Source organism: Juglans microcarpa x Juglans regia, chromosome 6D (assembly GCF_004785595.1).
Source record: "Juglans microcarpa x Juglans regia isolate MS1-56 chromosome 6D, Jm3101_v1.0, whole genome shotgun sequence".
In the NCBI taxonomy this organism is placed as follows: Eukaryota; Viridiplantae; Streptophyta; class Magnoliopsida; order Fagales; family Juglandaceae; genus Juglans; species Juglans microcarpa x Juglans regia.
The window spans coordinates 23,690,190-23,716,619 of NC_054604.1; the positions used below are offsets into that span (position 1 = coordinate 23,690,190).

The 26,430-nt window shown below is 38.4% G+C and overlaps 1 protein-coding gene and 2 long non-coding RNA genes across 4 annotated transcripts in view; 2 read left to right on the forward strand and 1 right to left on the reverse strand.

The window, feature by feature from the left end:
- Nucleotides 1-183: 183 nt before the first annotated feature.
- Nucleotides 184-25,360, reverse strand: LOC121234358. Its single transcript, XR_005934374.1, has 4 exons — nt 25,026-25,360; nt 18,576-18,585; nt 5,854-5,858; nt 184-193 (listed from the first exon to the last, which is right to left on the reverse strand). It is a non-coding gene; the product is annotated as an uncharacterized LOC121234358 (long non-coding RNA).
- LOC121234357 (probable methyltransferase PMT14) overlaps nt 8,741-26,430 on the forward strand; it is a 21,044-nt gene continuing 3,354 nt past the window's right edge. Inside the window, exons 1-5 of one of the 2 annotated variants that reach the window (XM_041130272.1) lie at nt 8,741-9,063; nt 9,931-10,596; nt 11,288-11,498; nt 13,037-13,319; nt 16,049-16,435. In XM_041130272.1, the coding sequence (XP_040986206.1) occupies nt 9,955-10,596; nt 11,288-11,498; nt 13,037-13,319; nt 16,049-16,435 (1,523 nt within the window). In that variant the 5' untranslated portion in view covers nt 8,741-9,063; nt 9,931-9,954. The remainder of the gene's footprint in view (nt 9,064-9,930; nt 10,597-11,287; nt 11,499-13,036; nt 13,320-16,048; nt 16,436-26,430) is intronic. The other variant, XM_041130271.1, reaches the window with a different exon arrangement.
- On the forward strand, nt 21,270-26,030 carry LOC121234359. Its single transcript, XR_005934375.1, has 2 exons — nt 21,270-23,091; nt 25,374-26,030. It is a non-coding gene; the product is annotated as an uncharacterized LOC121234359 (long non-coding RNA).

A 26,430-nucleotide genomic window follows, 5' to 3' on the forward strand; every position in this document is an offset into this window, starting at 1 on the left:
TATTGAGAGCTCCTTGTCTCTTGGGAGGTGGGACAAACTTTTGCACATGCAGGGTTTTCTTACCCTTTTTAAAAAGTTATGCTTGGTCATTCTCATTCGATGCAGGAACAAACATTATTTTTCTTTCATTTTTGCAGGAGATTTTTGAAGTTAAAGCCACATCATATCCTATACCTCTCTTGTCACCAAAGGACTTTCCCGAGTTTAGGATTTTGTCAAGTTTTTGTTTCCCAGAAGAAAAGTTTTTCAGTTTATCATTCAACAATTTCAACTCACTTTCAGCATTTTCATTTTATCCTCGAGAGACACATTCCTCTTTTGCAACTGTTCGGTTAGACAAATGGCTTCATTCAATTTACCTTGGAGATCCTCCTTTTCTCTTCTGCAAATATCTATATTTTCAATATGTGCTTTATTTAGTTTCCTCAATTTCACACATTCCTTGTACAACTTCTCATAGATTTCCTCCAACTCATCTTCATCCTCTGATTCACTTCCGGATGTACTCTCATTTTCAGACGTTGATTCACTTTTGTGACTTTGACCACCAACAGAAGAAGTGAATGCCATGTAGTTGAAATTTTTCTTTGGAGAAGGACTCTCTGAAGAATCACTTGTCTCAGAACCATTATCACTCAAGGAAGCACCATTTCCTTCCCTCTGACCTTTTTGTAATTTGCACACTCAAGACGAATGTGCCAAAGACCATGACATTCATGACACTGTATATCAGGTTGAATCTTGTCTTTGGTAGCTCTAGTATATTTCTTAGAGCTCCTTTCCTTGTTTCATGAACTGGAATTTTTATTTACTCTCTCAAACTTTTTCTTCTTATGGCCCCAGTTCTTTCTATTTCTGGACACAAACATATTCCTGAATTTTTTAGCATAAAAGGCTACTTCTTTGTCACTTATAGCCAACTCATCGGATGACTCATCAATAGTGTTGAGGGCTATGGACCTATTTTTCTTATCCACAGGAAGAGTATGTTCATAGGTTTGTAAAGAGCCCACCAGCTCTTTAATTCTCATACTGTCTAAATCTTTACTTTCTTCAATAGTAGTAACTTTAGGGCGAAACCTCTCAGGAAGAGATCTAAGAACTTTTCTCACAATTCTATTCTCAGGAATTCTGTCCCCTAAATTAAAACGAGAATTGACAACATCATTTAGTTTGACATAAAAAGCATCAAATGTTTCATCATCCTTCATTTTAAGTTCTTCAAAACTAGTGGTCAGCATTTGAAGCTTAGAATTCTTTACAGCCTTGGTACCTTCATGGGTGACCTTAAGAATGTCCCAAGCTTCTTTGCAATTCTCACACATGGAGATTCGCTTGAACTCCTCCTGGGACACAGCCATGAAAATCGCATTCAGACATTTGTTATCCAACCACACTCATTTAATTCATCCCTAGAATAGTTATCCACACTTTTGGGGATTTGAACTCCTTCAATAATAGTAACTGGTTCTCTCCATCCATTTGTTATGGAAACCCACATTCATTCATCCACAGATTTTAGGAATGCTCTCATTCGAACTTTCCAATAAGCGTAATTGTTTCCATCAAAATATGGTGGCATTGTGAGAGATTGAGATTTATCCATTTTAACCACTACAGCAGGATCACACTCAGGAATTTAATCCCAGCGGAGTGAACTTGCTCTGATACCAACTGAAAAAGTAGTGGTTCTATCCCATACAGCACCTACAGGAGGTGAATAGGTGCAGTTCAAATTTTCTAATCTAATAAAATTTAATGACAAGTAGCAATTAAAAGATGACACAAATCAAACAAATAATCACTACAGAGATTTGGTCACGAAGTGAAAACTCATTTGAAAAACGTCTTCAAATTCTAAAACCACTCCGGGTGTAAGCCACCACCTAAAATCTACTATAGAAAAAGTTTGTTACAACCAATATAGAGACACTCACAAAACCTTTGTAGTTCCTAAACTTAGCTTGCAACATCACGAGTGACCCACTCAATCTCTACACTCATGTAGTGTCGGAACTCCGACCTTTCTATAGCATCCCACGAGAACCTCTTGATATCTGCATCAACAGTAGCTCCGGAAACCTTCCGGCCAATTAAAACGTCCACTTCAATGGACTTTGAAAAAGATTTGATCTGGAGTGTGGTGTGGTGGAGATGTGTTTGTCAAAGAGAGATTCAACAATGTGGAAAAGTCTCTCTCTATGGCTCTTGAAGCAACTAGGGTTTTTGCTCTGTTTCTCCACACCAAAGAACAGAAATAAGCTGTTCTATATATAGTCCCAGCAAGACACGGCGCTCAAAATCATGAATTTTAGGTTGTCTTGAACATTGACTCAAGCGAGGTGTCGAGCGAAGGTCAAGCGCACGTTGTCTTCTGAAACCGCTTAAGCGAGACGTTGAGCGCACATCGAGCGAACCTCTCTGGATGAGTTCTGCTCGAGCGCCACGTCGAGCGCACATCGAGCAAACCTCTCAGGATGGGTTCTGCTCGAGCGCCATGTCGAGCGTACATCGAGCGAACCTTTCTGGATGAGTTCTGCTCGAGCGCTAGGTCGAGCGCACATCGAGCGAACCTCTCTGGATGGGTTCCGCTCGAGCGCACATCGAGCGAACCTCTCTGGAAGAGTTCTGCTCTAGCGCCACGTCAAGCGCACATCGAGCGAACCTCTCTAGAAGGTCCCGCTCGGGCGCTAGTTGAGCCATGTTGAGCACACTTCAATCTTTTTCATATCACACTGCTTCAACACTTGTTACAACTCAATTTTACACAGGTTTTCATAAGAATATGCCAATCAACTAACTTTTCCCTCAACACAGTTGACACTATTTATTGGTCATCCGGGTTACCATGTCATGGAAGTGTATGCCAATGTGTCACTTCACCCTTTTCAAATTTTCTTATCATCACAATCGAGCGGTTAAGACAACTCAAATCCAAACAAGTAAAAAATTTGTAAAATAGAAAATAAGAACATTCTCATCCGCTTCCCTAAACACTTGTATGTTTTAAATGTGGCTCAGAATGGTTTATAGAATTTACATTGTGTGAGACAGGAGCTCAACTAAGATAATGGCTCCAAAACAGCAAAACATCGATCGCCTTTTGCAAAAACGATCACAAAACAGTTAGTGGCCATCCGGGTTTGGATTACCCTGCCATATCGATGGAGCCCCATTAAAAACACTTGTCTCATACCCCCCTCCCATGGAGTCCTACATCCCTTCATCATAGTCTTATACTAGATATATAATCCCGGAGAATAGGCCTAAATCAGTACCAAACAGTAAATGAATGCATACAAAGAGATTGGGTAGAATTCAATATAACAACAGCTTATTTAGTCCAAACTAGGTAATTGACACTAACAACAAGTCAGTCCATAATAATAAGACAAGAGATACCACCACTAAATATGTCAATAATAATTAATAATTAGTTATGATAATTAATGATACTAGAAAAAAGTGATGCACAAACTAATAATAGTCTATGCCCAAAGAAGTAAGTCCAGCTCACAAATGTCATGATAATTAATAATTATGTACAAACTGAATAGTTGCAAAACGAACCATGAATATAAACTCAAACACATTATAATTTATTTGAACCATTTCCAATATTGATGAAAAAAAAATTAATCGACTAAGCTAATAAAAAAACCATCTTTCTAATTCTACTCAGAAGATTTAAATAAGTAGAATTAGAATCAATCAATTAGTTTAGTAGGAAGGCTATGTATAGGTTAATATGTGTTGAAAAATGTCTTAGACCACTAAATCAAATATGAGATTCCTTAAGCCAACATAGAAACAACAAAGCAGTGAAAAATAAAATGTCCAAAAATTCATTAATTTATTGAAATTGCTCACAGCAGCTCAAGAACAAATGGGAAGTCCAAACTCAGCACAGGTCCAAACACAAAGAACTAAGAGTTGGTTTTCGAAATTGCTCATTAGTAGCTCAAGAACAAACAATTTCCTCAAACATCACCTCTCAGAAAAATGTTTCAGACCACCAAATCAAATATGAGATTCTTTAAGCCAACATAGAAATAACAAAGCATGAATAATAAAATGCTCAAAAATCCATTAATATGGTTTAAAATTGCTCACAGCAACTCAAGAACAAATGGGAAGTCCAAACTCAGCACAGTTCCAAACACAAACTGAATACTAAGAGTTGGTTTTCGAAATTGCTCATTAGTAGCTCAAGAACAAACAATTTCCTCAAACATCATCTCTTAGAAATTCATCTCAGACCACCAAATCAAATATGGGATTCATTAAGCCAACATAGAAAGTACAAAGCATGAATAATAAAATGCCCAAAAATCCATTAACATGGTTTGAAATTAATCACAGCAGCTCAAGAACAAACAAGAAGTCCAAACTCAGCACAGGTCCAAAGACAAAGAATTAAGCATTGGTTGTTTGAAATTGCTCACAGCAGTTCAAGAACAAACAATTTCCTCAAACATCACATAGAAGAAAAATGTTTCAGACCACCAAATCAAATATATGATTCCTCAAGCCAACATATAAACCCTAGAGTAGTGAATTAAAAAAAGCCCAAATAACAAACAAATAAATCAATGCCAACCACACTGATGAAAATGAAAAGCAGATCGAGATGTATAACTTCAAGAAGTAAAAAAGGTAACACAGAGCATCAAATACAGTTAATTTTGAGGACATATCCAATCAAAATGCCAAACCCAGAAAAGTACTGTAGTCAGGAATCCGGGATCGCAAACATATTTCAGTAGCAAAAGTTAGATCCAAAGGTAATGAAAAATTATACTGCCTACAACATGCAATAGATTCAGCCATGGGAGAGAGATTTTGTGTAAACTCGTGCGCCAGAGAGGACAGAGTCTTGCCATAGGAAGGGGGCTTTAGATCCTAAAATCGTGTGAAAGATGAGTACAATTTACATATACTTGGGCCGATGAAGAGAAACCACCGTCAATGGTGGCAATAGGTGTGACAAAGAGCAACGTCGAAGAGGGTAACTGAGAGTAGAGAGAGAAGAATACGCGGAACCAACAACCCGAAAGGGATGAGAGAAAGAGTTGGGATGTACAGTCGTTCTCCAAATATGGGGAACCACTGTAACTCCCCTAAAATCAAAGCGTAAAATGAGAAATGGGATGAGAAGGAATTTTTCATCCCATTCCTAAATTTTCTCCCAAAATTTAGGTATAACAATGTTTTAGTCCACCGGATGGGAATGCTCTTAGCGTTTTTTTTCATTCTCCATGGTATTTGGATTATGTGTTTCATTCATGTCAAACATGCTACTCCTGAATTACGGATTTGTATTTGACTGTGCTTTCTTGCTGTTGAGGAAGAAAAAAGCAAATTATTGTAATTGCCTATGCATTATAGCGGGCACTTGTATGAATAGTCAGTCAGTCTTGATGCTAGCGTCGTAGTTACTAACAAACACAAACAAATGCTGGGTTTTTTGGGCCATTTTCTTTGTAGGGTACCACCATGGTGGTTTACATATATTAATAAGATATCTCCACATTAATTGATAGAAAGAAAAACCCATCCCTGAAAATTTAGACACCTCTCTTGCATACTGACCCCACAAACTAGAAAGATACCCATTTTGAATAAATAAAGGTCACACCCTCAGGGATAAAGCTACAAACGTGTCCACCCTATTAAGCAGGACGATTGCTTTCAAGCAAGAAGCAAATAAAACGAAGTATATGAGATGAATAGATACGACACATGCTCGTGAAGCTTCGCTAAGAAACCAAGATTAGATTCTTAAACATGGGAAAAAGTGTAAGTAAATCAGGAAATGCGTTGGCTTCTGAAAGGAGGAGGCATATGGGTCACACCTACTCGATTTATGGCACTAATGCACCTCACATGCATAGGTTGGTGGAGGGACCCCACATGTACCTCAGGTGGGAGATAGTTCTTGCTTTGATTCTTACCATTCAATAGTGCATAACAAATGCAGAAAAGGAAAATAGGGCACAGATTTCTTGGATCTCTATTAAATATGTGGAATGAAGGGCCAGAGGATGTTAGAAATAAATGGGTTAAGCATACAGTTGGGATTGGAGACAAGATATGTTAGGGCATGCTATGTCAGTATGGACTTTGGCAACTTTGTTTATTCTCTATAAGAGAAGTACTTTTGCTACAAAATGATTACATAAAAGTAAACACACAAAGTGTCATGCCTTGATATCGTCTTCCATATTGAATCCAATCAAAATCTCATCTGGATTCTGCAAAATGGGATTAAAAAAATAATAATACCAGAAATTGGCAAATTAACTGAAATGAGTGGAAAAGTTCAAAACACTTTCAAGTACGACATCTTCCCATGCCTTTTAAGTGCTGAATGGTCTTATGTGAACATTGGGTTCCAGCAAACCTAATTTTGTGCCTTGTAACTTGATATGATACACCACTTATCCAAAAGAATTATTTGTTATTATTTAGATGAGTGAGAGATTACAATTTCTTGAATATCACAAATCAAACTAAAGTTTCTACGTCTAGGATCCAATGTAGAATAGAGATAGACACATAAAATTAATCATTCAATACTTATTAAACATTTAATTTTGTAACATCCCTTTCAAAATAGTCTATATATTTTTTTTTTATGATGAATAATATCAATTTCAAGTGAAATAAAGTTGGTCATATTCATTCACTTCATGTATTTATTTCTCTCTCATGTTATTGATAATTTAAAGTTTTTATGCTAAGTAGATACTAGAATACATTAAAGTTCAAATAAAACTCTAAAAAATACTTAATCATAATCCCTATAATATTCTCACATTATTAATTTCGACTATTTACAACTTTGATGATCAGATCCAAATAGGATTCTCATTTTTATTTTGTTACTAATATTCATAATAGATTTATTTATTAATTATTATAAATTATTATGTCGGTAATGAATCTATAATGGTAAAGATCTTATGAAAGTTGTCGATTGTATAGTTACGAGTTGCTCTTCAGAATAAGCCTAAACCTTACTCAAGGATTCACATTTTGACTAATAATACGAGGAGCAAATTTATTTATCGATCCTGACGATCTAATTTAAGATTCGTTTAGATGTTTAGGTCATCTCAAATGATTTGAATTGATATGTTATTAATAGTATTTTTATAGATCTTATTGAGATATGTTTAAATATAAATAATCTAAGATATGTGTTTGAATGTATAAAATATATTGAGATGGATTTTAACATATTATGAGAAATTGAAAGGTAATGAATCCCATCAATGATTAATTTGAGATAGACTAAAGTGATTTCATCTTCTAAATATAGCCTAAAACAACACATAACTAACTAAAATACGTAAATATGATTCCCAACTCTTACTTTCATTTTTGTATTAACATACATGATGAAATGAAACTCAAAAAGTATTTTACTCACTCTAAAAAAAAAAAAAAAAAAAAAATCCTCCAAATCTGAGTTTCGTTGAAGGAGGACTCTCCTCGTTGTTCCCCCTATCGTTCCCTCATTTCTCATTCCCAACTCTTACTTTCATTTTTGTATTAACATATATAATGGAATGAAACTCAAAAAGTATTTTACTCACTAAAAAAAAAAAAAAAAAAAAAAAACTCCAAATCCGAGTTTCGTTGGAGGACTCTCCTCCTCATTCCCCCTCTCTTTCCCTCATTTTTCATTTCTCCTCCTGCCTCTCTTTCCCTTATTTCTTAATTTATTTTTCTTCTTTTAAGGCTGAAAAAGTCCAATCTACAGTTTTTCAGCAATTCTTGAGAGACACACATAGCATAAGAAGATAGTGACGGTTTTGCTAAAATCACCCCGCATGATCCTCACGCGACGCTCGCAACTGCGTGTGGTACTCACACGCCACACGTGCTGGATCACCAGAATCATCACCACTATAATTACTACCACCAGATCTGAAAGATTTGACTTTTGTGGCTGAAAAGAGACAAGCTTGTTACCTTCACTCATTGTCAAAATCTACTAAAATTGGTCAAAACTATAATCATTTCTTTTTCGTTTTTGTTTTCCTTTTTGTATGGTAAAAATAAAAAAAATAATTCATCTCTTGGACGATTTGTCCATAGAGATTGATTCCTCCCTCTCTTTGAAGGGTGAGGTTGAATCTCTATTTAAGCATAGTGCTGTCTCTTAAACGTTTGTCTGTAGAGAATATCAGCAGCAGTGAAATTTAGAACAATCTAATAGTGTACTGGTAAAGCTCCAAATTGTTGATATAAGAATATCTCTGTATGTATTCGATCATGTATGAAAGTTTCTCTTGACGAATGAGTGAATAAATGATGACATTTGCCTTAAAAAAAAAAAAAACAATTACCCCAAATATAGAAGTATATATATATATATTGAACCGTTGACTGGAGATCAAATAAAGCTTCGACACATGTCAAAATAAATAAATAAATAAAGCTTCTACTACTCTCATTAATGGAAACTAATGGATGGTTCTCTTTTTGAAACATATATCATAATGACCATGCGAATAAATCGGTGGGTTAACACGTTATTTATTGTGAAATTTATTATAATTTAAAAAAGAAAAGTTTTAATTAATAGATGGATAATAGAGAAAAGTATCCTATATTATAAGATAAATATTGAAACAGTTACAAATCTAGGATTCAATTTGTGTAACCTTATGTTTTTTTATTTTTATTACTTTAAGGCAATTTCCCAAAAGACATATAATATGGTTCGCTGTTCCAGAGCAAAGTACATCGCTATGTCTGTCGGCGGATAACTCCAAGGAGAGTAGACTGAAGAGTCCTCCAAAGTCTCTTTGTACTGTAAAGGACTTCTCTAACATTTTAACTACCAGTTATGCACTAATTCTCGCTCTTTCCTATTTTGCGTACATTTGCGGAGTTTCTCTCTGGCTCACCAGAGACGCACTGAGCCTTTTCCGGCATTTGGGAGGGGATCTTGTAGTTAGAGTGAGACAGAAAGAGCTTCAACTTTGTGGCTGGGCATGAAGTAATCTTCTCCTTGGATCTACAGAAGGTTGTTCCTCTTTTCCAGCTAAAGTATGTCAACTCGTTTTATGCTGTACTGTTTTTTGGGTGTCCTTTTTCTTTTTATTTTGTTTTGCTTGCTATATACTTCCATAAGATCTATGCGCTTGTATTTTCATCCATTTTTATTTTCTTATCCTGGGTATTGGAAAATATAAGCGATTTTAAATTTATGGAAAGGTAGAGAAAAAAAGAAAAGAAGGCATGTACTTTGTTTTTGTTTTCCTGCTTGTTGCATTTGTTGTTCTCTTTGGTTCTTTAGGCTCATTTATGTCAGATTTGGTTGTAAATACTCGTGATTTATTCAGTGTGAGTTCACATTTACATTACAATCTATTTCTTTTCAAGAAGGGGGGGGGGGGGGTGCGAGCTTGATGTTAGGCAATGACTTTAATGTATTTTTGTTGCTGACTTGAGGTAGTAAATCCTGGTACCGACTTGATGAAGCAAAAGAAGAGATCTCTGAGTTATTTTCGAGCAATTTTTGAGTTTGCCCCACTTTCTGTTGTGATAGCAAACATGGTTTCTAAAACGGTGGAACTAGAAGAAGATCCATATAGCTTTTTATAGAGAGGGAGGGCAGGGCAGAAGCCTTTGGTTTTTGTTTGAGGTCGTTATTATTTTGAGATATAAATTTATCTAAATTCATAGAATTTCGTTGTGACAGTCATTTATTTATTTTTTCATTGCTTGAAGCCTCTTGGGCACATGATTAATGAATATACGTATACTCTGTATTCATAGATAATTATTACTCCGTTCAAGCAATTATAATTGACTATTTTCTTTTAGGTCAATATTACTATTTAGCTTTGAGTTCTCAACCATAGATGAACTGCTCAAGTTATTGCTTTCTCATTTTGCTGCATATTACTGTAGGCATCAAAGATTTATCCCAATCTCATGATGGGGTCTAAGCATAACTCATCGGGCAATAGAACACGCCCCTTGTCGATATTTGTTATTATTGGTCTCTGCTGTTTCTTTTACCTTTTGGGAGCTTGGCAGAAGAGTGGCTTTGGAAAAGGGGATGGCATAGCTTTGGAAATAACCAGGCAGACCGATTGCAACATCTTTACGGATTTAAATTTCGAGGCTCACCACAATGTCGTTGAAATTATTCAACCTTACACGCCTAAAGCCAAAGTTTTCAAGCCATGTGATATTCGATACAGAGATTATACTCCTTGTCAAGAACAAGACCGAGCAATGAAATTCCCAAGGGAAAATATGATATACAGGGAAAGACATTGCCCTCCAGATGACGAAAAATTGCACTGTCTTATCCCAGCGCCGAAAGGATATGCAACTCCTTTCCCCTGGCCTAAAAGCCGTGATTATGCCCACTATGCTAATGTTCCTTATAAAAGCCTGACGGTTGAGAAGGCTGTCCAGAATTGGGTGCAGTTTCAGGGAGATGTGTTCAAATTTCCAGGTGGAGGAACAATGTTCCCTCAAGGCGCAGATGCATATATTGATGAACTTGCATCAGTTATTCCAATTGCAGATGGCTCTGTCAGAACAGCACTGGATACTGGTTGCGGAGTATGTTCTTTATTCTGTGTTCATAGTTAAGAATTCAGTTGTATTTCTTGTTGTCTCCCCTTCTCCCCTTTCTTTTCCTTGCCCTTTTAGCTTGTCTAGATCACTTTTTTTTTTTTGTTCTTCTGAGCTTGTCTGCATAAAATTGAGCAACTAAATTGTCTATTCTTTTTTGGGTATTCTCCAGTATCTGTTTAATACATGCATATACATGAGCTCATGCTCATGCTCACGCACCCATACCCACACCCAGTTATTATCTTTTGGTTTTGTTACAATGTTGAAGAAGTCAAGCACTCCAAAACCTATCACTGCTTGTTACAACATTTAACCACATAGGCATCTTCCTCAATGTTTTACATGGAAAATATAAGATGGTCATGCTAATGCGTATTGTCTGTCTTGATGTTATTCTTAACGTGCTATGCCTGCACTGAGGCCTGAAACAACTGGTTCATGTATCTTCTTTGAAAGCTTGGTATTTGAGATTCAGCCTGGGCTTTATGCTCTTAAATGCTATTCTTCTGGGCTCTATTCTGGGACACTTGACATATGCATCTTTCTTTTCTCGGTTTGAATGACCAATAAGAATGTGATTTCTTGTTGAAATCACAGCTGCCATAATCTACATATTCTTGGTTGGCTTTTCAATTGGGTAATGGTTGCTGGAATAATAAATCTGTTCATAATACAGGTTGCAAGCTGGGGTGCGTACTTGCTAAAGAAAAATGTATTGGCAATGTCCTTCGCACCAAGGGACAATCATGAAGCACAGGTACAGTTTGCATTAGAACGAGGTGTACCTGCTGTTATAGGTGTTCTTGGTTCAATACATCTTCCATACCCATCAAGAGCCTTTGATATGGCTCAGTGCTCTCGATGTTTGATACCATGGACTGCAAATGGTAAGTGCTAGGAATGACCAATATTTAGGTCAACAATCATGTATTGATGTCGTTACTTTGTCCTTTTTTATATATAAGTCGGTAATATGATTAATGAGCCAAAAGCGATACCATGTTCACAGGAAGTGTATATAGAGACATCTAGGTAGAAAGAGAAAAGATTAAAAAAAATACCAAAGAACAAAAGTTTGAAAAAAACATGTTGATATCACATCAACACCCCCCCCCCCCCCCCCCCACGGGGAAAGAGCCCTAAGCATCTTGTCGTCTCTTCCATATCTTATTCAAACTGAGTCGAATGGGAAAAAAGAGAGGCCAGGAGATTCAACTCCTAATTGTTTGTAGCTGTAATAAAATCCACTTCCCTGTGATTATATCCATTGCTCTAGAACTTTAGCTTGGAACCATTTCCCACCTCATATCTAGCAATTCTAGAGAACTCCCCAATCCCTATGAATGTCTTTCCACAATCCAACTCCAAAGTAACCATTAACCTCTTGAGAACGCCAATCACCCCAAGAGCTACCATGCTTCATGTCTATCATTGTCCTCCACAAGCTTGTCTTTACATTGGCATAGCATCATAATAATTTTCCCAAAAGGGCCTGGTTTTTTTCATAGTTTTTACGAAAGAACTCAAGAAGTAACAAAGAATCTTAGTTACCCAGAGAAGCATATTGTTTAATTAAAATATCTTTTACTTCTATTGCTTGGTATAATTCTGCTTGTAGAACATGGCCAAAGCTTCTGTTGTACTTCAATATATCTCTAAAGACTAGTGAATGATATATGAACTCGTGGTTTTTCTAATATTTCTTTATATATGATTGGTTCATTTAGGATGCTAGGCAGAAACTTATGTCCAAAAACATATTTGTTTCTCATATTTTTCAAGTCTTTCTATAGGTGAGGAAACTTTAACTTTTTACGGAGATATTATATACTAAACTGTTTCTATAAGTATGCTTAAGTATTTGAGGTTTCCATTGAGGTTGCAGTTAATTGAGTGGCCAACCCCGTCTAGCTGTGATCAATGCTCTGTTGAGTTGTGTGTTTTGTAGGCCCCTCCAACCAATGACTTTGGTTGCGAATCAATTGAAAAGTTTGTGTTTCCATAGAAAAAAAATCTGGTTATTTGTGAAAATATGTTTCATGCCTTCTGTATTTGGTCTGATGTACCAATTTCCTTACATATTTTACATTCATTTGTCTGATTATATTGGATATCAAATTGCACTACCAAAATTGAAAATCTTGTTTACTCCCTCTATGCTATGTTCGGTGGCCTTTGTTCCCTTTTGGGATGTTCCAAAATGCATATCCCATTTGAAAAGTCACATATGAAAAGTTCTTTATTTACAAAATTATCCATATATAGAGAAAAATTAAAATGTTCTTTTCATCTTTTGAGGGTTAGCTTTGGTGATTCACCGATTTTGCTAATAGGGAACAAGCATTAAAGAGCGTCTCTTAATTTGGGATGGAAGTTGTAATTTTGTGTACTCAGTGAAGTTGATGTTCTTTTCACCTCTAAACAGATGGCATGTACCTGATGGAAGTTGACCGAGTCCTCAGACCTGGTGGATACTGGATCCTGTCTGGCCCTCCAATCAATTGGAAGACCTACTACCAAACTTGGAAACGATCTAAGGAGGATGTCATGGCCGAACAAAGAAAGATTGAAGAGCTGGCGGAACTTCTTTGCTGGGAAAAGAAGTATGAGAAGGGAGATATTGCTATTTGGAGGAAAAAAGTAAACGCCAAATCATGCAGAAGAAAGTCAGCCAATATATGTGAATCAATGGATGCTGATGACGTGTGGTGAGTCCCTATGCACCTAAAACTTAACGTACATAATTTTCTTGAGGTTTTATTATTAGAGGTGTAAGTCTTTGCTTGTATAACATGTTTTGTAACTCCACCACTCTTCACTAAATGATTTATGTTTGAAGAAAGTCTTTGCTTCATCTCGTACTTAGTTTCTGTTACAAGCTGGTAGACATCCAGTCAAGTTATGTGAAATTCTCTGAGCTAGTTTAAGATGGAGTAAAACTAATCAAGATATTAGGATTTGTTAGTCATGTTAGAGGTCATTAGCATATCTTATCGTGGCCAGATGTTAGTAGTAGGTGGGAACTTTGTGCATAAAATCTCCAGTTATAAATAAAGATTCGTCTCTCAAATTTAAATCACAGAATCAAAGGAGTACTTGGGTTCCCTCAAAGCAACCCAGAGTGGTTTTGTTTTCTTAAGTTTGTAGTGTTTTGGCTTATCATAATTCCTCTCTTAACCTCTTTTAGTTTGGGACCATAACAATTAATCTGCCTAGGAGTGGAAGAACAAATGAAGTGGGTAGGGCATACTCTAAGGTCGCTGTATGAAGGACAGCGGAAAATTTTGGAATGATCGCAAAACATTACTCATGCCATTTTGTTAAAGGCGTTGGAAACGCTCATCAATTTGTTTAAAGAGTGCTTTGATTCCAAAGGCTATAGTACTACTACTAATGCTACTGCACAAGTTTTGTGACTGGAAAACAATGACAATACAAAGGAGAAAGCTTGCCAAGGAGGAAAAGCTACAAATGCTGAATTTTCACAAGCTTCTACATCTAAGTGGGAGAGCTCTAAATAAAAATATGTTGATGTTCTTGACCTCTCTCACAAGAACAAATCTACCAAACCATCCCAGCATCTGGTTGATTAGAAGCAAAATCGAGGATAAAATTGATGGCAAAGAAGAGAACAGGAACAAAAAAAAGAAGGAAAAACAATTCCTGGTTATGTTCTTGATAACAAGGCCACAATTAAGGATGAGGGAATGTTATAAGCTGGCCGACATCTAGTCAAATCATGTAGAATTCTCTGTGCTAATTTAAAAATTGAGTAAATGTTAATAAAATATTCTATTACTTATCCAAAAAAATTGAATAGATCTTATAAAGATATATGTTTTTTGATAGGTAATACTTGAAAAGTGCAGTTCATGACTCGAACTGGTGACACCCGGTTCAATATTTAGAAGTTCTTTAGGATTTAGTAAATCTTATCATAACTGGTCATGGTCAGATACTAGTAAAAGTAGTTGGAAATGTTTTATAATAAAGGACCTCCGTGTAGAAATAAATATCTATCTTTTGGTTACTCAGTGAGTAAAGAGAGAACTTGAGTTCTCTTGAAGCAACCCAGACCAGATAGACTTTCTCTTCTTCTCTACCATTTCAGCTCCTCCTAGTATTTTCTTAGATTCTCTTCTTATTTTAGTTTGGGACCATAAAAGTTCTCTGATATTTGAAAATGGCAGAGATAAGATATGGTTACTTGTATGCAATGTTCAGTATTCCATCCATCAATCATCATGTTGTAGTCATTCATATTTGAAGAAATTTTCTGTCAAGTTCTGTTATATATATTCATAGTCAGAGGTTTATATAGTCTTCAGTACTTGATTCTATGACTATTAATGTTTGTAAAAAGCTTTATGGTCATGGATACACTGGGAAGATTCTTACATTGGATATTTTAAGAAGTAGACATATCATCGTAATAAAATGATGCTATATGTGCAAAAGGTATAGGAATCCATGGATCATCTTTTACTCCACTGGTAGTTAGCACTTTATGACAAGTTTTTAGTCTCTTTGGGCTAGACTAGGTGATATGGATGCCTATATGGGTGGTAGACTTGTTAGTATGCTGGAAAGGGCAGTTTGACTGTCAACACAGCGAAACCCTATGGAAAATGATCCTGATCCATTTGATGGGGTGCATATGGAGAGAAATAAATGACCGGAGCTTTGAAGATTGGCATTATTACTGCTGTGGACTTGAAGGATTTGTTTTTCAATTCACTTTATCATTGGATGACAGCTCATCTATGTTTATGTAGCCTTGGCTTCCAGGATTTTCTTGATCTCTTTATTATTACTACTTAAGTGTCTGTCATGTACTCCCTATATACTTGGATAAAGTGTTTAAAACTTATCTTAAAAATTTGTCTATTTATTTGTGAATACTCGGGGTTAATGAAAGTGGATGGTAGAGTTGTAAAGTTATTTGAATATAAGTTTATAAGAGTAGTTTTTGTTTTGATTTTTGTGTTTGGGTAATGATTGGATGAAAAGTTGAAAAATCGAAATGTTGTACTTTTTGGAGATTTGAAGATGTTTTGTTTTATTTTGAAAAATTTTGAGATATTTTGTGAAAAATGGGGAAACCAAAATGGCTGGGGAGAGGAAAGGTTCCCTTTTTAGGGCTCTCAGGAACAGATCCAGTGGAGACGGGTTAGATGGGGAAACCAAACATGGCCTTTGTTTCCACCTATCTATTTTGGTTCAATCTCTCTTATATTACAAACCATAATATTGAAGATTTATTTGCAATTAGAAATACGCATAATTTTCTCGTATTCAATTTGAAGTACTGATCCAGTTTACTAAAACAAATCATGGTGTGTAATTTCATAATCCTTTTTTCTTGTATTCCCAAAATTGGTATTGTAGTTGCTTTTAATGTTTTCAGCCTAAGTTTAAGTTTTTTGGTGCATATCAGGTACAAGAAAATGGACACGTGTATAACTCCTTTCCCCGAGGTAACCAGTGCAGATGAAGTAGCAGGAGGGGAGTTGAAGAAGTTTCCAGCTAGGCTTTTTGCAGTCCCTCCCCGAATAGCTAAAGGATCCATTGAAGGTGTTACAACTGAATCTTACCAAGAGGATAATAAACTATGGAGAAAACGTTTAGATGTCTACAAAAGGACAAATGGATTGATTGGCACTACAAGATATCGGAATGTCATGGATATGAATGCAGGCCTTGGAGGATTTGCTGCTGCTCTTGAATCACGAAAATCTTGGGTGATGAATGTGGTGCCTACAATTGCTAAGAACACTTTAGGTGTCATTTATGAGAGAGGTCTAATTGGCATATATCATAACTGGTATGGCCCTACAAATTTCTCACTGTTTTTCCACTTAAAAGCCTTGTACATTTGCATGAATTGTTTATATTCTGAATTTTCTGCCAAAGAATAAATCTTCTAATAAGTTCCATTCATGGATAGGTTGGTGTAGGGATTCTCTCTCGATACACTTTTTCATTTTTTTCGTAAGTTGGCTGGCGATGTTGTTCATCGGCGCTTGATTGAGTGATTCTTGCACGTATGGGAAGGGAAATGGGTATGTTGAATGCTGTTATTATTGAACTCAAGGCATTTGAGGTAGTAAGAGATGGACGATGGGTGCACATTACTGAAAGGGGGTGGAAGTTAGTGAAAAATCTTCACTTGGAGTTAGCCACGGCACAGTGGTTCACTAAAGTGTTGGATGATTGCTTGAAGGTGGGGAGAAAGGAGTTTTATACAGCACACCATGAATGAGACAGGAGCTTCATAGCACAAAGGTGTTCCAACTCCCAAGGAACGTTCATAGCTTTGGTGGAATACAAATAGGGGGGTTGGCGAAATTGTATTCTCATTCTTGAAGACAGAGATGGGAAGGGGTGGAGAAAATTGGTGGAGGTTTTGAGGGAGGCTGGCAAAGAAGGCCGTTTTGCTGGGTCGGCACCATCAGTGACGATGGCATTGAAGACAACAGCTCAACCTTCGGCCCGGTCGTATATGGAGGCTCTACAGAAACCAGGGACAAACTGTGCTCAAGGACCTGTTGCTAGCTTTGGCCTGCGAGGTGTTGTCGCCGTCTCTGCAGGGGCGCAGTGTAGTGGGGGTGGTGTAGGGGAGTTGTTGGCCTTAAAAAGGAAAGCCTACTCCGGGCTCTGTCAGAGATGCAAGCTCAAATTGTTGAGTTGCAGAGTAATATATTGGTCTGATACGTTGTGTAGAGGAGGATAAAGGGGTGGGGTCAATACGATGCATTGAGGAGGATAAAGGGATGGGGTCGAAAAGGTGCGTTGAGGTAGTAAAGGGGGTGGGGACGGGCTTGGGCCAGGGGGTGGGGACGGGCTTGGAGGGTTTCATAGGGGGATGGGCTCGCTGGAGGGCCGAGATTGGTGGAGGGCCCGAAATGGGAGTTTCGGCATATCAGGAGGCTTGGGGGAGTCTAGCATGACGACGCCACCTCTTGACTCGATGGTGCCACCACTCGCACAGAAATTGTCGCTAGTCCTTGGTGAATCATCTGGTGGTGCGTCGAAGCTAGCACTGTTGCCAGAGGAGGAAGATGGAGAAATTATGGTTTGCAACCTGCTTGTGTTTGTGGTGGCTCTTCAGGCACTGGAAGTTGAAGAGGGGGAAATTATGGGGAATAATGCAGGAGGTGAAGGGCTGCAATATGTCGGTGAAGAAAGACTTGTAGTTGCACAAGGCGAGCCACAGAACATGCCAATGGAGGGAGAGGAGTCGCTTGTAGTTGAAGATATGATAGTTTTGGAGAGTCGAAATGAGATGGAGAAGGGGGGGATGGAAGGGGAAGGATTTTTTATCCTTTTTGAGCCTTCTAGATCAGAGGATGAGGAGCCTTCGGGGGGAGGACCCTTCTCCAATAAGTATTATGCCTCCTCTACCTCCTGATTGGGTAATGAAAAAGGTGGAGGAATTGGGAATTGCAGAGTTGTGTGGGGATTTTGTGTGAGGGCTATGCAGATCAATTTACAGCACTGTTAGTAGCCATTGAGGCAGGCCATTACCAACAGGGAGCAGTGTCAAAAAGAAATAGGGAGTTGAAGCGGCTAAATTGGTCTATCAACTATGATGGCAAGGAGGGGAGTGAAAGCTGTGGTAGGAACAAATGGAGGGTTGGAATAGTTGATAAATGAAGCCCAAAATTTTGATTGGAATGTTAGGGGGTTGAACCACCCCTTCCCCGCCCCTGCATGGGTGGGGGTGAGAATTTTTTCCCTGCAATCCGCCCCCGTCCATGAGGGGGTGGGGTACCCCATCCGCTGCATGGGGTGCGGGGATGGACCTCCATCCGTCCACCCCCCCTCCCCCCTCGGCCCAGTTCAGTTATCTGGGCCCAAAATGGCCCAAAAACACATTCAAAATAATTTAACTACAAAAATAAATATATTTAAAAACTGAAAATAAAAAATAAATTATATGGATAGAACTATTAACTATATACTAAGTTTTAACTAATACTATTACGTATTAACTAATAATCATCACTAAGACACTAAGCTATTACAATTATACAAATTAAGAGAACTAATATACTATTGCAATATTACAAACTCATATAAAAATAGTAAATATTGCAAATTGTACTATTAACTATTATAGCAACATTACAATTGATTGTAAATTAACAAAATCATAACATTTCAAATTTGATCAATTTGGGATGCCGGTGAGTTCATTGAGTTGTGTCGACTGCTGTGAGAATCGAGATCATAAAATCTGCAATATTAATAACTTAAAAATAAAACAAATTAGAATTATAAAGTTATAAATATGAAACAAAAATTTAAAATACAAAATATTAAAAGTACTAACCAAGATGAGATTGAGTCATTGGGATGAAGATGAACATAGATCATTGGGTCCTTAGGATTAAGATTTGACATATGTATATTGAGAATATAAAAGCTAAAAAACATACAAGCAAAATAATTAGATACTAAAATATTATATAAAATTATAAATGCAAAAAACAATTAAGGGACATTGTGCAAATCATGGCAATGGTGGGTCCTATACATACAAAGTCATACTGCAGCGGAGGTAGGCGTAGATGCCATCTCATGTATCACTACAACAATTAAATTTGAAATTAATTCCAATTAAATGAAAATTAATAAATAAAAATAAGAAAATGAAATTCAAGTCTCATGATTACCAGATCCATGCTAATCACCACTCTCCTCCTCGACGTCAGCCTCCTTATAGTCAAGAATATCCGGGACGTGAATTGGAGTCCCCGTGATCCAATTATGCGTGCAAATCAAAGCCTACACAGTGGGAGGAGCTACTGAACTCCAGAATGAATCCAATATGCGCCCTCCGGTGCTAAATGTTGACTTTGAGGCTACGGTGCTAATAGGGATGACCAAAAATACTACGGGCTATCTCTCCAAGAACTGAATACTTCACAACATTTATCTTCCAGCAACCTAATATATCAAAGTCTCGTGCAAATGGTTGAAGCTTCGCTACCAAGTATCTGTCTATCTTTGATTGAGCCTCAGTAGAACTTCGGACTAAGGGGTTCTGCTCTAACCTCTCACCCTAGTTCAATCTACGTCTTTTCCCAACCCCGGCTTATGGAACTGGTAGAGGGTAGGTCTAGGTGCTGCAATATTACCACCCTGCAAGACGGTAAACTCATTAAATAATCTACCAAGGGTTTCCCTAATCCGTGCTGCAATATGCTTCGCCCATGCTTGCCCGTACACAATTCCCAATCCATATACCATGTCATCCGCCTTAAATCAAGGGTCAACAACAACAACTATATATAACAAAATATTAGCCCTAGTGAAATCTCCTCAATACTTGTCGTACTTTATCCTCATAATCAATGTCATCTCCCGTAACCTAATGTGACTACCCGCGACCATGTCATCTAATTCTTCTTTTACCCTACCTATTTGCTGACAGAAATGATAGGATGTAGGGTACAAAGAAAAAGATAGCGTCGTGGTGACCTTGTAGAAAAGCCTCAAAAAATATACGAAAATAGATACAACTTTCCAATCATCATCCATAGGCTTCCCCAATTCCCCGTGATTATCAAAATATTTTACATATTGGATTTCTTCATTACCCAATAATGCAAATGCCAACTTATATTCTTGGGCCACCTCCAACATAAAAAATGTTGAGTTTCATCGTGTAGGTATATTAGTACAAAGACTCTTCTTGGATGTTAGGCTCGCTGACCTCACAACAACCTTAAATTTCTCCAATCTCGAAAGAGAATATCTCACAGTAGTCTTAACCTGAGCAATAGAGTTATGAAGATCTCTCAAGCCATTAGTGACAATAAGATTCAGAATATGTGCCATACATCTCACATACAAACACTCACCACCCATAATTGTATTTGCCTCTTTAAGATAGGTCTTAAGACGTCCCAATGCGACATCGTTATATGAGGCATTATCAACTATGACTGTAACAATTCGTGTCAATCCCCACTCCTTTATTGTGTCCTCCAAGGCCCTCCCAATTGTCTCATCTTTGTGATCAGTGATTTGACAAAATTTTATGATTTTCTTGTGCAATGTCCAATCACAATCAACAAAATGCAGAGTCAAATACATATAATTATAGTTTTGGACCAATGTCCAAGTGTCGGTGATGAGGCAAACAAATTTACCCGCCAATTGACCCGTCAACTTCTCTTTTTCAGACCAATAATTTTTTTTATATCCTTTGCCACCGTGTCGTTAGAAGGAAGATTAAATCTTGGTTCCTAGTAATGAGAATACGCTTGGAACCGTTTTTCATCAGTAACTTGAAAAGATAGCTCGTCCATGATGACCATACGAGTTAGGTGTCTCTTACACTCGTCAGAGTCATACTTAGTATACTCCTCAACGTTACACCCCCACTACTCCCATCCGCCATTTTTTTAAGTCCAATGTCTAGCCTAGTTTGGCTCTTCTTTTGTAATGATCTTAATATTGGACTTTTTTTGCATTTTTCAGTGCACCTTTAACTGTGAGGTACCATGTTTCCTATAATGGCGTCCATAAATTTTACAACAGTGGTTACACTTTGCTTGGGGGTTATTGAGATCACCACCCTCTAGTTTGGTGAAGTGAGACCAAACTATGGAAGCGGGTTTCTTGGTGGGCTTGGAGGCGGGGCAAGGTGTTGGGGCAAGGTAGGGGTACCCTAGGTAGGGGAACTCACACTAGAATCTGCCGGATATTCCATAAACTCAACGATGACAAGAAATTTGAAATTATAGTAAACATGCCAAACAATGAACATCCAACCAAGTTCCATGCATTACAAATGAACATTCACAAACATGCATTACAAAACGGATTTTTCAGCTTTTCTATTCTTTTGCCCCGAAGTTCCTTCCACCACCAATTCGTTTAAGAAAAACCTCGGGGGGAAAAAAAATCGTTTAAAAAAAAAAAGAAAAGTTTCCCTTTTCAATTTTGTACTTTCTAAAAAAAATAAAAAATCTTATGAAAGAGTACGTATATATTACTCTTAAAAGGTAATATCCCATCAAGGATTAACAGGTAAAGGAAATTGAGGATTTTTTTCCCAATTTAGTTCATACAGCTTCATTTGATTTTATGCACACCGAAACCCAAAAAAATAAACTTCAAATTCTCAAACAATAAACTTCAAATGGTCTCTAACTCTATGCATACTGAAACCCTAAAAAATTTCAATCAAAGTTCAAACAATTCACATGCACATTCATCCTCCATAGCACACAATTCACAATCTCATTTAATCCCATCCTCCATCGACCATATTGCATAAATTATTAAAAAAAAAAAAAAGCTAGATGAGATTAAGAGAAATCGGTCTTACCTTCGTTGTGACAGACAGCGACTTCAGCGAGATTGACAAACAGCGATGACGGTGAAGACGGCGACAACTCACGACTGTATCACAGATGGCAAGAGGACTTACGGTGGGTGAAGGGGGGAAACTTGCTGGCCGTTGGGATTCAGGAGGGTTAAGGGCTTTAGGATCGTGAAAAGAGGGAGGGGGAGGGGGGGGGGGGGGGAAGGTTGAAGGGTTACAAATACAAGGCTCAAAACGGCACCATTTTGATTATGGGGGGTTGTTAAAAAAAACTCAGGCATCAAATTAAAACGGCGTCGTTTTGATGCCTAGGTTTTTCTTTTTAATTAACATATATTATAAATATATAAAATATTATATATATATGGGCAGCGGGGTAGGGTGAGGTATTTGCGGGACGGGGATCACCCTCATCCCGCCCCCCCTTGCTGGGGGCTCCAAATGCGGGTAGGGCCACCCCTGCCCCGCATCTGGCAGATGGGGGATCCGCCCTCCCACAAGGGAGTGGGGAGGACGGGGGGCGGGGCCCCGCTGCCCACCCCTAACAAACTCTTCCGAATAAGATCTTTGTCAACACAATGAAAGATGGACATTATTAATTTGCAGGAAACTAAGTTGAAGCTTATTACAAGAAGAACTATACGGAGTATGTGAAGCTGCCAGTATGTAGGATGTCATACTTACCTTTGAAAGGGGCTTCGGGTGGAGTTTTGGTTATGTGAGATAAAAGGATGATGGAGAACATTGATAAAATTTGTGGGAGAATATTCGGTGGGGTGTTCTTTTTAAAATTTTGAAGATGGTTTTGTATGGGCCTTTGTTGGGGTTTATGACCCTAATTTGGATTGCGAGCGGCAGTTGCTTTGGGATGAGCTTGCAAGCTTATGTATTTGGTGGGAGATTTCATGGTGTATTGGTGGAGGTTTTAATGTGATAAAATTTCCTAGCGAAAGATCAGGGGAGGGACGAAAAAATCATGCTATGCTGGAATTCTCGGATCTCATATTCAAACTGGAACTCATGGACTTACTTCTTATGGGAGGTGAATATACTTGGTCTAATAACAAAGCCTGGTCAAGACTGGGCAGATTCCTCATATCTCCTTCATGGGAAATGCAATTTCCAGATTTATGTCAGAAGTATTTCTCGCGTCTTGTTTGCTACAAGTGAGAGAGAGAACCCTAAACACCTAGACCAGCCACCACCCCTACCCCACCCTAGTCGGCGTGGCATCTCACCATTGCAACAGACTTGGTCATTGGGCCCCAGCGTTGCTGCCAAGGGCCGGCCGGTGTCAGTCCTCCCTCCGGCTACCGGATTTTGCAACTTCTATCTCGGTTTCCATCGTCTGTGTAGTCCTTCTATGCCATTTGTCGTCGTCTATCCCTGTCTCTACCTCTGTCTCTCCGTCGTCTGCCTTTGTTGCCGAAACCAGATCTGTCTCTGTCTCCCTACATAAACGCCGCCACCCTCTCCCACTCTAGAACAGCAAGTGATCCCTCATCGCCGGCATAGATAAGGTCGACGGGCCCCAGCGACTTTGCTGAGGGCAGTCCGGCGTTAACTCCCTCTCCGGCGACCGGGTTTTTTTCGCAAAAACTGACCTAGATGAAGCTCTGTTGTTTTACTTTAAGAAGTTGAAGTTGGAGCAGTAGGGAGCAGTGGACATAGAAGGATTTGACAATGACGACGCGCGATGCGGACTCGTCTTAGTTGGAAGGCAAGAGGTGGTTGAAAGTGGAATAAAAAACTTTTGTTTTTACGAAAGAGGGAAGAAATAATTTTCATACTTCTGAACGTAGCAAAAGGATAGCTAAGTTCATGTGTTTAGGGGGGATGACAGTTTCGTGGGTGGCTAAAGGGATTGAGGATTGTTTATAACTCATCTGTCATGAAGGTTTCTTCAGAGAGTTAAGGATAGGTAATGGAGTTTTTATCATTCAACATCATGCTAACACAAGGGGCAGCTTTCTACAACTCTCAGAATTCTGGAATGGAAGGAGGAAATGATTGTTGGTGATTTCGGAGGGCGCTAATGGCATTGGATGGAAAGGCTTTTTGCAGTCCATTTGAAGTGTTACTGGGGAGTTTGGAAAAACAGTGGGAAGGCCGTCCTCAGTCAAAGCTGCTTTGTATGCTGCTGTGTTGAGGTCATTGACGAGTAGTCCGGTTGAGAACAACTTAGCGGCAAAAGAAAAGAGTAAGGCACTTGTAGGAGACAAATGTCATCAGGTGACATTAGGAGAGGTGGAGGGGGTCTTATGGGATGTCAAAGCTCAATTGAAGGGAGTTACGGAGTATGTGAGAGATCTGATGATTAAAGTGGATAAGGGGCTGGACTTAGTCGTGGGTTTTGGCGATGGGCCAAGCATGGATGAGGGAGGGCGGGGGGTAGATCCTTCGGGTTTGAAGGCCACAAGTGTGCCAGCAAAGGGTGTTTCAACACCGTCACAGATAGGGTCGTTGGATGCTGGCATCTTCACCATGCCAGTGTCACTATGCCTCTTGAGGGAGCTATAGGACCTCAATCACCATATGTAGATGGGGTTGGTACTTTTGTTCAGGGTTCATCCTTAGTTGAAGATGGGGGACCCTCTAGGGTCTCGAATATTTTGGAAGAAACAATCAAACATCTTTTGGAAGATGCAAACGAGGTTACAAAAGGTAGTGTTTCCCCTTCCTGTGCTATGGAGGGAACAGTAGGGCCAAACAAAGCGACATAAGGATCGTTGGGGGGTGGTGCAAAGTCAAGCAATATTGGCGGAGGGGAGGAACCTGTAATGGTGGCAGAAACAATGGACACTAGTAGTTTGTCGTTGGTGCCTCATGTGGGGGGAAGGTTTAGAATCGGGAGTGCAGTTGGGTACGGTGGCTGGAGCTAATGTCGTTCTCTTGGTTTCTATCCCTCCGTTAAACGATATAGCAAGTTCACCATTAGATTGGATTCTGATTAAAGTTAACGGACTTCAGCAAATCCTGGGGCTTTCATATGGAGAACAGGGAGAATATGAAGATCAATTTAAAGCTCTACTCACTGCGATTGAGGCAAGTCACCCGCTTGAAACCAAACCACATTTTAAGAAAAGCAGGGAATTAAAGCGTCTTCTATGTTCAATCAACTACGATGCTAAGGGAGATAGCTCAAGTCGAGGGAAGAATAAAGGGAGGGCATTATGAAGACGATCTCATTGTGGGATGTTCGGGTAGAGGATTAGTTTTATGGAATCAAGGGGTTGGGGTTGGGTAGGTGTGTCCAATTCGGGTTAGTGTATTTTGGGTAGGTTTTATGGGATTTTTAGGTCATTAGGGGCTCTCTTGTATGAGCTAGGCGTTTTCTTGTATACGTTCAGTGTACTTAGTTTCTCGTGTTGATTTATATATATATAATATTTTTACTAATAAAAAAAAAGATTTATGTCAGAAAAGACTTTCTCTGTTATGCTCTGATCACTTTCCCATAATGTTAGACTGTGGAGGAATTCCACGGGGTAGAAGGCCATTCAAATTTGAGAATATGTGGTTAAAAACGGAGGGGTTTGTAGAATTGGTTAGGCAATGGTGGAACTCATATCAATTATAGGGCACTCCGAGTAAGGTATTGGCTGGAAAATTGAAAGTTTTGAAGATGGATTTGAAGACATGGAATGAACAGGTATTTGGTAATGTAGCATTACAAAAAAAGAATCTCCTCCAAGAATTACAAAGTTTGGAGGGTGTAGAAGATGAGAACGAACACAAAGGTCAAGTAGTCTCAGAGTTAGAAATGTTGATTCTAATGGAAGAGATTTCGTGGAGGCAAAAGCAAAGGGCATTGTAGCTTAGGGAGGGGGACAAATGTACAAAGTTTTTTCATCGAGTTGCAAATTCACATAGGATGTTTAATACCATAGAGTCCATGACCATAGATGGAGGTTTATCTTCAGATCAAGCAGTAATAAAAGATCATGTTGATGGACATTTCGAACAATTGTTGTCGGAACCTTATGCATGGAGGCCTACAGTAGATGGTTTAGCTTTTGAGGTCATTGATCAAAATAGTATGGCTTGGTTGGAGAGATCATTTGAAGAGGAAGAGGTACGACTAGTAATTAGAAAAGTGAATAAAGATAAAGCTCTGGGTCCGGATGGTTTTACTATAGTATTTTTTCAAACTTGTTGGGAGGTGGTGAGAGAGGATGTTATGCAAATTTTTCAAGAATTTTTCTCTTTTGGAAAATTTTGAGAAAAATTTAAATGCTACTTTTATTGCACTTGTCCCTAACAAGGTTGGTGCAATAGAGGTGCAAGATTTCAAGCCTATTAATATTGTGGGCAGCGTGTACAAGATACTCTCCAAAGTACTTGCTTATAGGATGAGCACAATCATGGATAAGATTATTTATAAGTCTCAAAATGCCTTTGTGAGAGGTAGACAAATATTGGATTCAGTTCTTATAGCTAATGAGTGTTTAGACAGCAGGCTTAAGTCGGGAGTACCA